The sequence below is a fragment of the Schistocerca nitens genome, chromosome 3, assembly GCF_023898315.1.
Source record: "Schistocerca nitens isolate TAMUIC-IGC-003100 chromosome 3, iqSchNite1.1, whole genome shotgun sequence".
NCBI classification, from domain to species: domain Eukaryota; kingdom Metazoa; phylum Arthropoda; class Insecta; order Orthoptera; family Acrididae; genus Schistocerca; species Schistocerca nitens.
In genome coordinates, this window is record NC_064616.1 from 918,675,223 (window position 1) to 918,689,850 (window position 14,628).

Here is a 14,628-nt window from a genome sequence, read left to right on the forward strand (position 1 = left end):
TGAAACCAGGACTAACAGCACTGCACTTCTCTAAAACAATGGAAAAATGGACCAATCCTCATGTAACTGTAGTAGAGCAGAACTGTAATTCATCACTGAAAGAACACAATCAGCAGTCTGAGCTTCCTAGTGACAACACCACTACAAATGCAGCAGTTTGTGTTGTGTTGACAGTGACAGCCCTACACTTTAGGTGGTAATTCCACAGGCTGGCTGCTGTTAGTCTCCTAGCAATGCTGCTGTGTGACACAGAATGTTGCAGAGAGACTATTACTTGTTGTAAGAGGGCAGGTGCAAATGTGAATGAGTTACAGTGTGCTAGATACATAATACAGTTATCCTCCCTTGTGGTTATCAGATGTGGTTCACCAGAAAACTGACAATGAGTATCCTGCCCTCATGTTCACATGAGTTCCAAAATCATTCCACTGTCACATCCAAATTTCTCATAAATCTAGACATTGGCTGATTTGGCACAGAAGACTCTCTATGTGGCACCTTTTGAACTCTGCAGGTGCTGATAATACTGTCATACATGGGTTCACTGGATTTCCATGTTCTACACAGTAACTACTCAATCACTCAACAGCTGACACTGTTCATGCCTCTCATACACAACACTAAACTCAAACTGTACTAATGCACTCTGGTGACCTTTGTACCTGTCCCAGAGAATTGCAAATCTAATCATTCACATACCCACCAATTGTGCATAGATGTATGAGGTTACATTGCTCTCAGAGCTAGCCTTCTGGGTGCTTCACATTTTTTTGTAAGGCAGTATAAATCAGTTTTTCGCATAGACTTGACAAGTATGAGTACTTTTCAATGTAGAAAGAGTTGAAATTATGCAGTTCATGAAACACAGAAATGTCTTGGCCTCTGACAGTAGAATAGGACATCAAATCATAATCCTGGATTAATTAGTCAAATCTGGAGTCCGCCATGTCAAACAATTTTCTGGGATTAAAGAAACATGTACATATGAAATGGAAAGACGACATATATTGTGTCATAAGCAAAGTAAATAGCAGGTTTTTGATCTATTTATAGGGTACTAAGTAGTCACTGTCTGTTCACAAATGAAGAATGAGAATTTTTTCTTTCTTTCTCAAGTGTGGAATCTGTACCAATAGCATTTAACATATACAAAGAAGGGCACTATCAATGGGCACCTGTCAGTTTGCCTCCTAAAACATAAAACTGATGAGCCAAAACATTATGACCACCGGCTTAATACCTTGTTTGTCCATCTTTGGAAGGAAATACATCATTGATTCTGTGGCTGAGGGATTCAACAGTTTGTTGGTAATTTTGTGGAGCTATGAGGCATTAGATGACTTCAGACAGGTCATGCAATTTGTGTAAATAGTAACAGGCCATTGGTTTGCTTATACAGTGATAGCACCTGATAGCAAACCAGAGGGTACCATAGGATTCACATCAAGCAAATTTTATCACTGAGACATCAATATGAGTTCACTATAATGCTTCTCAAACCAATGTAGCACAATTCTTTCTCTGAGATATTGACAATTATACTACTGAAATATGACATTGCCATCTTGGAAGACATTAAGTGCAGTGAGGATGCAGGTGGTTAGCAGCAGTCATCATGTATTCGACCACTACCACAGATCCCATGCAACTATAAGAAAATGTCTCCCATACCATAATACTGCTACCACCAGCCTGCATCCATGGTGTGCTGCACATTTTGAGCTGCCGTTCACCTCAATGATGGTGTTTGTGATACAACAATTGACCTAGTGTAGCAAAACTGTGATTCATCTAAAGAGCCAAGACAGTCAAATTGTGATGGTGCATAATTTATGATGTCATTGGGTCAACATGTTGGTGTAGTCTGCTGTGGAGTTCCATGTTCAACAATATACGATGGACAGTATGGTCTGAAACACCTTTGTGTGCAGTAGCAATGGGCTCTTTCAGCATAGATGCCACATACCACCATCTATCCTACTTTACAGAGCAGACAAGCCTCCAAACCCCATGCTCTGTGAAGAATCATGAATGTCCAACCATTTAGCACCTACCGGTAGTTTCACTGTCCTTCTACTTCTTTCCATAGATGCTCAAAGCAGTAGCATGTGAACATTTGAGCAGATTCAACATTTTTCAAATACTCATTCACAGGCTCTGTATAATAATAATCTGCCCTTTGTTCAAGTCACTTATCTCAATGGATTTCCCCACTTGCATCCCATATCTTTGCTAGGGTGATCCACTGTCTATACCTGCCCCATTTACATACTTTTGTTACCATATCACATGCCCACAACACCACCAGGCAGCATTCAATGTCACAGCGGCAGTGGTCATAATAATTTGTCTACTCAGTGTCTAATGTATGACAAACAGAAACTTAGAAAATTCTAAGAATTAGCTTCCAGAGTGGAAGGTAAATATATCTACAGCCTCATGTGTGACACTCTGACAAAGTTAGTAAAGAAAAAAATTGATTAACACTGAGCAAATTCAGTAAATGAACAAATCTTTTTTTTTTTTTTTTAATTCCATTCACAAATCGAGTAAGAAGACTGTAGTATGTATTGTAGGTGGTTCATGTTTCGATATTTTGTGACATGTGGAGTTCTGATTGGTTGTTGTTCAGCAGGTGTACTGTAGTCAAATGATTTCTATAGTTCCTGTATCTAATGCATCATCAAATCAATTTAGTGTTATCATTTGGAGACCTGTCATATCACTAGAACTGCTGCAATTACATGTATGTAATTGTGGATATACATTTATATGTTTACAAGTTACATGGCATAGAAACTTTCATTTTCATCTGCAACAAAAATATCTGCAAATGACCATATGTCCCAGCTGATGGTATTTTACTGTAAAAGGTGCCTTCTGCCATGAATTTATTAGTGACTAACAAATTATTAGTGTAAATCCACATATTTCAGATAAGTGAGGTACCTTATGGATGCACAGGTGTTTTATCACACATTTGAAGTATTTAAATTGGTGCATATATATACCTTTCTGTCTGCAAACTTTAGTAGTTGTTTTAATTTTTTTAAATCTAATTGTTCATTACCAGTGAACTAGAACTAAATAATAACAATACCTTTTCTGATCATTTGCTTTCTTAATATAGGTTCCAAGGGTGTTTCCAATTCTTCACTCACATTTTCAAGTAGAACAGGTTTCCCAAACCTGACACAATCCTCAAGGATTTGTGTATATTGCCTATCAGAAAATTTTACTTTTACCAGACCATTCTTTGTTTCCATAGATTTAATCCAAGAGTTTGCTTGTCCTTGTGGATCTACCATTAGTGACCACCTACAAATTTTAAAATGTTATCATAATGTTGTCAAAATGGAGTATAAATTAATTAAGAAATATTTATGATAAACTGGCTTGTACCACTGACAGCAATAATCATTTAAAAACATAATTTGATACAATAATTAATTCCATAAGCATACAGAAGTATTTAAGGTTAATCCATTGCAAAAGTAACTACTTTTTATTTCATTGCATGCATGCAAAATCTACTGGAAAGAGAACTGAAGAAAATATATCATGTTCTTATAAACCATAATTTTGTTCTAATGTTGTAGCAAAGATCTTGTAGAATGTAAATACTTTTGGACTAAACCAGACCGCTCACCAAAGAGAAGAAGTACCAAGTTGTCTATAAACACACACAAAGGAAAGAAAACTTGCTAGCTTTTGGAGTTGTCCTTTGACACACACACACACACACACACACACAGACACACACACACACACACACACACACACACACACACACACACAGGCATACACATGAATATGCCATGACTTGGTGCCAACTGAACTTCAAGTGGCAATGCTATATTTCAGCAGGTGGACTGGTTGCAGTGGGAATAGTGTTGGGTGTAGCAAGTAGAAGAAGCATGAGATGGGAGTGAGGAACTGGGAATGGGGTTGGGTGGTCAGCAGTTCAGAGGGAGGTGGCTGGTTTACCAGCTAGCATTGGTGAGAGAGGGCTGGCAGGTATATGACCTGGGTTGATTGTAGTGGCCAGTGGGAAATGGTATACACTGAAGGCAATGTGGAGACATGAACTGGGAGGGGATGACAGAACAAAAGATGGGGAGACTGTTGAGCGGAGGGTGCAGAGACAGGATTGCCTGAGACTGAGATCAGAATGATTGCAGAGTGTAGATAGTTCAGAGAAGTTGATGCTGGAGGAAAGGATCCACATGGCTGGGGTTGTGAAGCAGCCATTGAAATTGAGCATTTTGTTCTCAACTGGTGGCCATTCATCCTAGTGGATAGCTGGTTGATAGTCATACCAATACAAAAAGCTGTGCAGTGTTTGCAGCAGAGTTGGTATAACACATAGCTGCTTTCACAGGTGGCCTAGAATCTGTTGGGGAAGGAGACACCTGTGACAGGACTGGAGTAGTAGATACCAACTGGGTGGATTGGCCAGATCTTTCACCTTGACCTGTCACAGGGATATGATCCCTTTGGCAGAGGGTTGGGAGTGGGAGTGGTATAGGAATGGACTAGGCTGTTGTGTCAGTTGGTTGTGTAATGGAGCACCAGTTTAGAAGGGTTTGAAGGATCTTTGGTGAGATGTCCCTCATTTCAGGGCAGGATGAGGGATAATCAGGGCCTTGGTGAAAGAAAAGGGTCAGTTGTTTCAGTCCAGCATGATGTTGGGTGACAATCAGGGCACTCCTTTTAAGCTGGTTCTTGGGAGTGTTGGAAGGATAAGGGTATACAAGGATATAGCACAAGAAATTTGTTTGTGGACTAGGTTTGTGAGGTATTGTTTGTTTGTGAAGACCTTTCTGAGTCGTTCAGTATAGTGGGCAAGGAAGTTATCAATACTGCAAATAGGTCATTCACACATGGCAAATCTGTGTGAGTGGCAGCTTTTGGTGTGAAAGGGATGACAGCTGTCAAAATGGAGGTATTGTTGATTTCTATTGGATATAATGTGGACAGAGGCATGGTTGGAGCCATCAGAGAGATGGAGGTCAATGTCCAGGAAGGTGGTGCATTGAGTATAGAAGGAGCATGTGAAGTGGATGAGAGAAAAGATGTTGAGGTTGTGAGGGATAGGGTGCCTATATCATGAAGATAACATCAATGAGCCTGAAGTATGTAAGGGGATGGCTTTTTAGGCAGTCTAGGAAGGTTTTCTCTAGATGTCTCATAAACAGGTTGGCATAGGAGGGTGCCTTGAAGGTGCACATGGCTGCTCCATAGATTTATTTGTAAACCTTCCATTCAAAGGAAAAGTAATTATGGGTCTGGATATAGTTGGTAAGGTGTATAAAGAATGAGGTGGTGGGTTTGGAATTTGAAGCATGCAAGACAGGTGGGGTTCGATAGTGGCAAGGCCGTAGTCATGAGGGATGTTAGTGTAAAGGGAGATGGCATCAGAAATGACAATTAGGTATCCAGAAGGTAAAGGGGTGGGGATGATTGAAAGTTGATCAAATACATGGTTAGTATCTTTGATGTGGGAGGCTAGGTTTTGGGCAACTGGTTGGAGCTGTTGGGCAACAAGAGTGGAATTTCTTTCAGTGGCAAGCAAAGTAGCCAGCTACAATGTGGTGTTCAGGATTGTTGGGCTTGTGGATTTAAGCAAGCATGTAGAAGCTGAGTGTGCGGGGTGTAGTTGGGATGAGGAGGGAGATGGAATCAGGTGAGAGGTTCTGGGAAAGGCCTATGGATTTCAATAGATATTGAGGTTATGAGTGACTTCAAGGATGGTACCACTCTGACAGATCTTGTAAATGAAAGAGTCAGTGTGTTGGAAGAGGCGTTCCATCAGGTAGTTAGTTCAGCTCAGAATAGTGGTTGAGTCTTTGTCTGCAGGGAAGGATGACTAGGTTTGGATCTGTTTTATGTTGTGTATGGCTATATTTTCTTCTTCCAAAAGGTTTCTGATCTTAGGAAGGGATCTGAGGAAGGATGGTGAGCCCAAGTTCTAGTAAAGAAATTCCTGGATGCTGACTAGGATGCACTTATTAGGAAGAGGTGGGGAATGAAGGTCATAGTTTTTCATGGTAGTATGAACTGGAGCCACCCAGGGTAGCTGCACAGTCTAGGGTGCCTTGTCATGGTCCATGCGGCTCCTCCCGTCAGAGGTTTGAGTGCTCCCTCGGGTATGAGTGTGTGTTGTCCTTAGTGTAAGTTAGGTTAAAGTTAGCTTACGTAGTGCATAAGCTTAGGGACTGATGGCCTCAATAGTTTGGTACCATACGATCTTACTACAAGTTTCCAAAAAATATGAACTGGAGAGGCAAGGTTTGATGTAGGGTTTAGATTGACTTTGTTTGGAGGGATTGGTGGCAAGGAAATGTTGGCACTGTAGAGATTGTGAGAAGGAGATTAGTTCTTAGGAAAGTCAAACATGGTTCAAGTTTTGTGTAGGTCTGAAGGTTAGGCCTTTCGATAAGAAAGAAACTTCTGCAACAACTGAACCGTGTCCTTCACTAGGGCTTTGATTATCTCTCATCCTGCCCTGAAATGAGGGACATTCTACCAAAGAACCTTTGCACCCCTCCTGAAGTAGTGTTCCATTACCCACCCACACTACAAAACATCCTATTCCACTCCTATGCTACTTCCACTCCCAAACTCTGTGGCAAGGGGGTGCAAGATCTGCTTAATTCACTCAATCAGCACCTCCTACTCCAGCTCTGTAACAGGCTTATCCTATCCATCAGAAGTCTGGCAAATTTTGAAAGCAACCATGTCATATACCAACTCTGCTGCAAATTTTGCTCAGATTTTTATGTTAGTATGACTACCAACCAGCTGTCCATCAGGATGAATGGCCACCACCAAACTGTTGTTAAGAACAAAGTTGAACACCCAGTAACACAACATGCACAATTTCAAAGGCTGTTTCACAACCCAAGCCTCCTGGATCCTCCCCTCCACCAACAGCTCCTCTGAACTATGCAGATGGGAGCTATACTCTGCTGCCATAATTATCATAGCCTCAATCTCAGGTAACCCATTTTCCCCACATCCTCCACACAACAGTTTCCCCTTTCCTTGTCTCATCATCCCTTCCCTATTTATATACCCACATTCACTTCAGTGTGTGCTGTTTCCCACTGGCTGCTACAGTCATGCCAGCCCATATACTTGTCATCCCTCCCTAACACATTCCTAGCTAGTAAAGTGGTCTCCTCTCTCTGGCTGCTAGCCACTCACCACCAGTCCTTCTCCCTGCCTCCCACCTCCTTCTCCCACTGCCTATAACACCTCATAATAACCTCACCTCAACCAGGTCACCTTCTGAAAAGTACCATTGACACTGTTAGTTCAGCCAACAGCATGAAAGAACACATGTGTTTGTATGCATATGTATGTGTGTGTGTGTGTTTCGTGTGTGTGTGTGTGCGTGCTTTTTACTCTAGCTTATCAAAGCGTAACTCCAAAAGCTAGCATGTTTTGTTTCTTTTGTGTATGTCTATTGACAACTCAACACTTCTGCTTTTCAGGGAATAATTTTGTTTAATGTTGTGCACAATATAGGTAATTTCTAAGTGGTTATATTTGTTTTATATATTAATTGTACCTAGACTATGGCATAATTTACAATAAATAAAACTTAGAGCAAATTGTGTAAGTATGTTTTAAGAGTAAGGTTAATATAAATATGATGCCACAGGGAGATATGTACAATCAATAAGCAATGTTAAAAATGCACCTAAATGTCATTGATAGAGTCACAGAAATCTCTCTAGCTAATATGCTACTTTTAGATTCACTGACTGAAAAGAATGAGGGTCTCAGATAAGATACCAGATATTCTGTAAAGACAATCATTTAAGTAACTGTAGTATCACACACAGGAGTATTTTCTGGAGAAGATGCTACATGGTAGATTGGGAAGATACTGACAGAGTGCCTCAACAGCTCTTGTTTATGTTTTTTAACCAGAGTAACAGCTCAGGAATAGAAAAGAAACTAACCATTCATACAAGTATGTGATCATCATAAATGGTGTTTTGGTCATCTCAGAAGAGTGATGTGTTTGTGGATATGAATTTCTGTTCAGAATGATACTCACTTGCTTAATTCTTCATGATTCTTTATTAATAATGGAACATGTATGAGAGAATAGGTTTAGTCATGAAATATATACTGACAGAATAAAATCGCAACACCAAAAAGTAATTAACGTAGAGTAATGAAATTTTGGGAATACATTTATCTGGTTCATGCTGTTTATGGCTGACACTGGAGTTTTTATAGTGATTAAAATTCTTCTGGGTATTATGCTGTGTCATTGCTAAAAACTAACAACAATAATAAACTAAAACCTACGTTTTGGCTGAATTGCAATGGCCTTCCTCAGGGCATGACTGGTTTTGCATGGGGATAGGTGCTACTATTTATTACAGACTATTGATGTCTGACGTCACTGTTGTAAAACTTTTCATTGGCCCTCTAATATGATTAGCTAGTCATTACGTAAGGGAAGATGGAAAGAAAGAGGCTATTTGTGGATGTCCATGTCATCAACGATTGGTAGTTGTCCGCCAATCAGCGTTTGGCTTCTGGTCGGCAAGTTTTACTCCTGGTGTGCGCGGAAGTGAACTGACAGTTGCTCTACAGCTGTTTGTGCAGATACGTCCGTGTCCCATGTAGCTTCTGCCCCGCGACCGCTGGCGGCCCGTTGGACTGGGATGGCTGGCAGCCAGGACGCTGGTAGTTTGTAGCCATCTTCTCTGTTGATGTTGTCAGGCTGTTGAATAGTTTCGATCGCCTCCCGTATTTTGCTTTCTCGCATCCACAATTCTTTTGCCAGTACTCGGGCCTCCTGGAACCTGATAGGTTGTCCACAGTCATGGTGGTGTTCCGCTAATGCCGATTTGTTATGTTTTTGTAATCATACATAGCGTTTGTGTTCTGCTACTCGTAAGCTGACAGGTCACCCTGGTTCTCCTATGTAAGCAACTCCGCACTCACACCGTAGTTCGTAAACACTTGCAGTGTTAAGAATGTTGACTACATCCTTGGTGGAACCTATCATTTCATGGCATCTGTGATTGCTATGAAAAATTGGTTTGAAACCTCATCGGCAGAGGACGTTGCCTAGCCATTCACTGATGCCTTTTACATATGGTAAGTGTACCAGTGGAAAGTTTCTCTTCTTTGCCTTCTTCTCGTGTTTGCTCCCTTTGGCTGTAGCTACCTTGCTTATGATTTTATCATCATAGCCATTGGCACAAAACGTGTGTTGTAGCTCCTTTAATTCTTCTTTGATGTTATTTTCACCGCTTATCCGGTAGGCTGCAGACATCTTCATGGAAGCCTCTGAGCAAATGGCCATAGCTTCTGCTCTGTTACGTCCCAGTTGTTGGCTACAATATGTGGACGACACATTCATTATCTGTCCTTACAGTGACATGAAATTGGGTAACTTCCTCCAGCACTTAAATAGCCTGCACAAAAATATAAAGTTCACACATAAGACCAAAAACAATGGTTCCTTGCCATTTATGGATTTGGAAGTATACAGAGCTTCCGAATGTAAACTGGGACACAAAGTGTACCAGAAACCAACACACACTAATTGGTACTAATTAGTACACAGAGAGCCACCACCACCCAGCTCAAAAGTATTTTGTCCTGTATACGTTAACTGCCTGAGCCTACCCAATAAGCGATGAAAATAACATCAAAGAAGAATTACAGGAGCTACAACACACGTTTCGTGCCAACAGCTATGATGACAAAATCATAAGCAAGGTAGCTAAAGCCAAAGGGAGCAGAACACGAGAAGAAGGCAAAGAAGAGAAACTTCCACTGGTACACTTACCATATGTACAAGGCGTCAGTGAATGGCTAGGCAACGTCCTCCATCAACAAGGTTTCAAACTGATTTTTCGTAGCAATCACAGAATCCACGAAATGATAGGTTCCACCAAGGATGTAGTCAACATTCTTAACACTGCAAGTGTTTACAAACTACGGTGTGAGTGCAGAGCTGCCTACATAGGAGAAACAGAGAGACCTGTCAGCTTATGAGTAGCAGAACAAGAACGCTATGTCCGATTGCAACAACATAACAAATCGGCCTTAGCAGAACATCACCGTGACTGTGGACAACCTATCAGGTTCCAGGAGGCCCGAGTACTGGCGAAAGAATTGTGGATGCGAGAACACAAAATATGGGAGGCGATCGAAGTTATTAAGCAGCCTGACAACATCAACAGAGAAGATGGCTACAAACTCCCAGCATCCTGGCTGCCGGCCATCCCAGTCCAACGGGCCACGAGCGGTCATGGCGCAGAAGCTACACGGGACATGGTCGAATCTGCACCAACAGCTGTAGAGCAACTGTCAGTCCACTTCTGCACACACCAGGAGTAAAACTTGCCGACCAGAAGCCGAACGCTGATTGGCGGACAGCTACCAATCGTTGATGACATGGACGTCCATGAATAGCCTCTTTCCTTCATCTTCCATTATGTCATGACTAGCCAATCATATTAGAGGGCCAATTAAAGATTTTACAACAGTGGTGACAGATATTAATAGTCTGTAATAAATAGTAGCACCTATCCCCATGCAAAACTAGTCATGCCCTGAGGAAGACCGTTGCAATTCGGCCAAAACATAGGTTTTAGTTTATTATTGTTGTTAGTTTTTAGCAATGACATGGCATAATACCCAGAATAATTTTGATCACAACTGTTACAGGTTTGACACAAGGCACAGAAATCCCACACAAACTGCACTGTGTACAAGGCACAAGTTCTAACAACTTACATCTATAATTATCCTGATGCTATAATGAGTTGACTGGTTCCTAACTTTTACAAAAGTAACCTTATTATTATCATGCCCCCTAATCTTTGACCCCATGATTTTCACCACAAAAGAACAAAATTACTCCCATTCACCCCAGATGATGATATTGTAGGCTGTGGTTCAGATGTTACACTGTGAGGGAGAGGGGAGTGGGGTTGGCTGACCCTCTGCTGTTGCCTGCAACAATGTCAGCCCCCCCTTACACCACTTCAAAGAGTGCAGTTTCACTAGGTGGGGGGAATAGTGGTGGTGATGGGCTGGAGGGCCAGTGGAAACACTACTAATAGTAAGGAATGCTTTATTATACTTCCGTACATGCTTGGTTGTGGCTCAGTGAGTCAAAACGTGCCTCCTCCTCTTGACCATTAACAGTGCTGAAATACAGGTGGCGACTTCTGCCATTGTGAGAGGATGCTGCAAAGGCAGCCTGTGTTGCTGACTGCTGGCACATGGTGGCCAACAATCTCTGTAGGTCATAACTGTGACCTCAGTGGCATGTTGCTTCTCCATCAATGATAGCAAATTGAGCAGACCCTCGCCCTGCACACATTCACAGTAACAGCATGTTGAGACTACCGTTCATGGGATTCAACTTGCTGGCCTCTGGCAGGAGCTGGCCAGTGGCTGGTGTTGAGGTATTAAGTCTTGTGGGTTACTCAGTGCTGGTGGCAGTAGGTGCAGATGGCAGATTGGCAGTGCTGTTGACACTAAGCTCTGCGAGGAACTTTGTGCTGGTGGTGATAGGCACAGCCAGGTCCTGGACCCATGGCTGCTGCTGATGATGGACAGTCATCTTGCTGGCTGGTGTGGCCCTGGCATCATGGTTGTGCTACTAGACTCTTCCTCAAAATTCAGACATATTTATTTGATCCAAGGTACATTTGTTTCATTAAAACCTGATACCCAGTCTCCTTGTCCACAACAAGAGACTTGACTTGACCTTGTGTGGTGACATTGTAGAACCTGCTACAGCTTTTACTGCTGTGTGGTGCAATTTTCCACTGAGTGCAGCTAGCCTCATCTCACAGTCCCATTATGTCCATGTTCTACTGATGTGCCACACTGTCGCTACTAGCCTGCAGCTACTACTGCAATACTTCATGGTTGCTTTCTCACTATTTCTTATTGTTGTTGCTAAAAGACTGGGTAGCAACATTATATATAGATTGGAGATGTGGTAAATCATATTAGCACATACTTAATGGAAGACAAAAGCATATATTGCTCTGACAGCACAACAACAGTGGCATAACATTCCAATGAGCAGCACAAAACAATATAACTGCACAAAGCTCATGAACTAGTTAGGCAGATGCCCTCCTTCCCGTGAAGCAGCTTGCCCATACAAATGCTGATTATGGGCACAGATTGACACCATCTCAGCAGCAATAAATAGCCAGGTTACAGACTGACAGCATTCACAAGGCTGCTCCATCAGACAAGATAATACAAATAGCAAGTAAAGGCAGATAACGTACTGAATGGTCTTTACTACCATAGGGCACCATGGGAGCAAAATACTATGTCAGTGTACTGACTTTCTCTTCATTCACACAAAACAGTCAGTATGAATTAAAATAAAAACTATTACTAATAAAAGCTATTAGTCTCTACCTTCCCATTCTACCAGCCAATGAAAAAATATCAATGTTTTCTGACTACCTGACTCTATGAGCAGGATGAAATTACATTACATAAGACCTGAAAGAGGCATTGGAATGCCACTACATTCATCATTCTGATGAAGCCCACTTACAATAATGAACAAAACATTGATTTTATAAGAACACGATGATGAACTCACACATCCAGAAATTTCTTATTGAAGGATGGTAATACATTACTATTTTCAACCATAGGAAGCACATACAATGCAGACCCTCTTGGATCAGAAGAGAATGACTTAGTACATAAAATATTTTATTGTGAAACTTTGGAGAAATAATCTGCACTTACCAAGGCATATGATTTAATTGTGTTAATTGCTTTTAATCCTCCCCACTAGACATGAGAAGAGAAATTTCCAATAATGTGTATGTACTTCACATTGATTTTATGTATGTATTAGACTCTGTTGGGCATATTTAGTGTATTATCTGAACTTGTGCTTCTTGTTTCCTCCTACATTGCCTGACAAAAATATATGTAGCACCCAGAAGGGGAGGAAGAAATAATATGAAACATCATGGTTTGCAAGCATGCATGATGTTGTTTCAGTAATAACGTTATTGAGTCAAACAAACAACTTTATAGTATGAGTCCACTTATCAGTATGACGTTGCACACCCTCTGGCCAGGATGCATGCACTGATTCAGTTGGGAAGGGTGTCATAAACCTATTAAATCCTCTCGTGAGCAAAACTGGCCCAAAACTGTTCTAATTGGTCCTTGATATTCTGGCTACCAGCACTGGAAAGGACTTGACATCCAAGCTGGTCCTACATGTGCTCAATTAGGAGCGAGGTTGCACCATCAATTCAATGAGATTACCAAACAGCCAGGTGCATGTTTGCATAAGTGTTTTCACTGCAGTTCAGTTATTGTAATGGTGGAAGCTTCGAAATTAACAGACCAGTATGAAAAAAGTTTTCATGTTTTTATGAGGCAGTTTCACATAAAACAGTAGGTATTTTACAATGCAAATTGTAAAAAAAGTAGCAAGCTCACAATTGAGGGTACATTTTGACATGTTTTGAAATTTGACAAGCAGTCTCCTCACACCATAACTATTTTGAAAGAAGACAAAAAAACCTTGGTGGCTGACGGGTGTGTGAAATTGTGCGCTAAGGGCTTGAGCCAATTATAGCAGTAGAGAGGTTGAAAACTTTGTAAATTTAGGACAAACATTGATTGAAATAGGAAAAAATACAGCTCAGGGGTTATTAAAAGTCTTATGCTGTCCCAAGCAACAGTAGCTAGGAAAGTTGAAACCTTAGCTGATAAAGTATCCAGTGAAGTGCTTCCTGAAATAGTGCATGCAATTCACTCTGTTATCTGTGCAAAAGCAATTGATTTATAGACAGACAATGTGTTTCATTATGTGTCTGTCACAACACACTACATAAATTCAAACTGGTGTTTGACTAAATATGTATTAATGTGCTTGGCATTTCCCAAACACCCAAATAGTGGAACAATCATTTTGAAGTGAGATGGAAGATCGACTGGAAACTGTAGGTGTTTCTCATGAGGACATTGTCAAAAATATTTTGTCATAGACCAGGGCAGCAATATTGGTAAGGCTCTTAGCATTTATATAAACATTCCCTATGCACAGCTCATACTGCAAACATGATATTGATGCATATTCTGAATGAACAGCTTTAGAAATAAAATGTCCCAGATATATTAACCACTCTTAATTCAGTTAAGCTATGGCTTACTACTTCAAGAAAAGAGGTTTCTCTGCCAGACTAAATTAATCTTTAAAGCAGTGTGATTTCACATTGAAATAGTTATTTGCCGTGCATCAACCAGTACATTCTCAGACTGAGTCAGCGAGGGTTGTTTTAGATACCAAACATGCCCCTAATTAAAGGCTAGGCTATGATCACCAATAACTCAACAGTTTACAGTATATCTTAAACCATTTACGGAATCTACAGTTACGTAATCTAGAGCATGGGTAATCAACCTTCTCATCCACTGTCCACTTTTTTAAATCCCTGATAGTAGTAAAATTTTCTAACCACCCATCAGTTCCCAAGTAACAATATTTTATAAAGTAGGGAAGTTACTTTGATTTAATTTATAAAGCAGAGACACAGCAAGTTAAAACACATAATTAGATGTATAATGGAATGATGA

At 40.9% G+C, this 14,628-nt stretch overlaps 1 protein-coding gene across 1 annotated transcript in view; it reads right to left on the reverse strand.

The window, feature by feature from the left end:
* The window catches only part of LOC126249484 (dynein axonemal heavy chain 7-like), a 1,193,512-nt gene that overhangs the window by 271,648 nt on the left and 907,236 nt on the right, over positions 1–14,628 (reverse strand). The window contains exon 42 of the mRNA XM_049951137.1: positions 3,101–3,318. Coding sequence (XP_049807094.1) covers positions 3,101–3,318 — 218 coding nt within the window. The remainder of the gene's footprint in view (positions 1–3,100; positions 3,319–14,628) is intronic.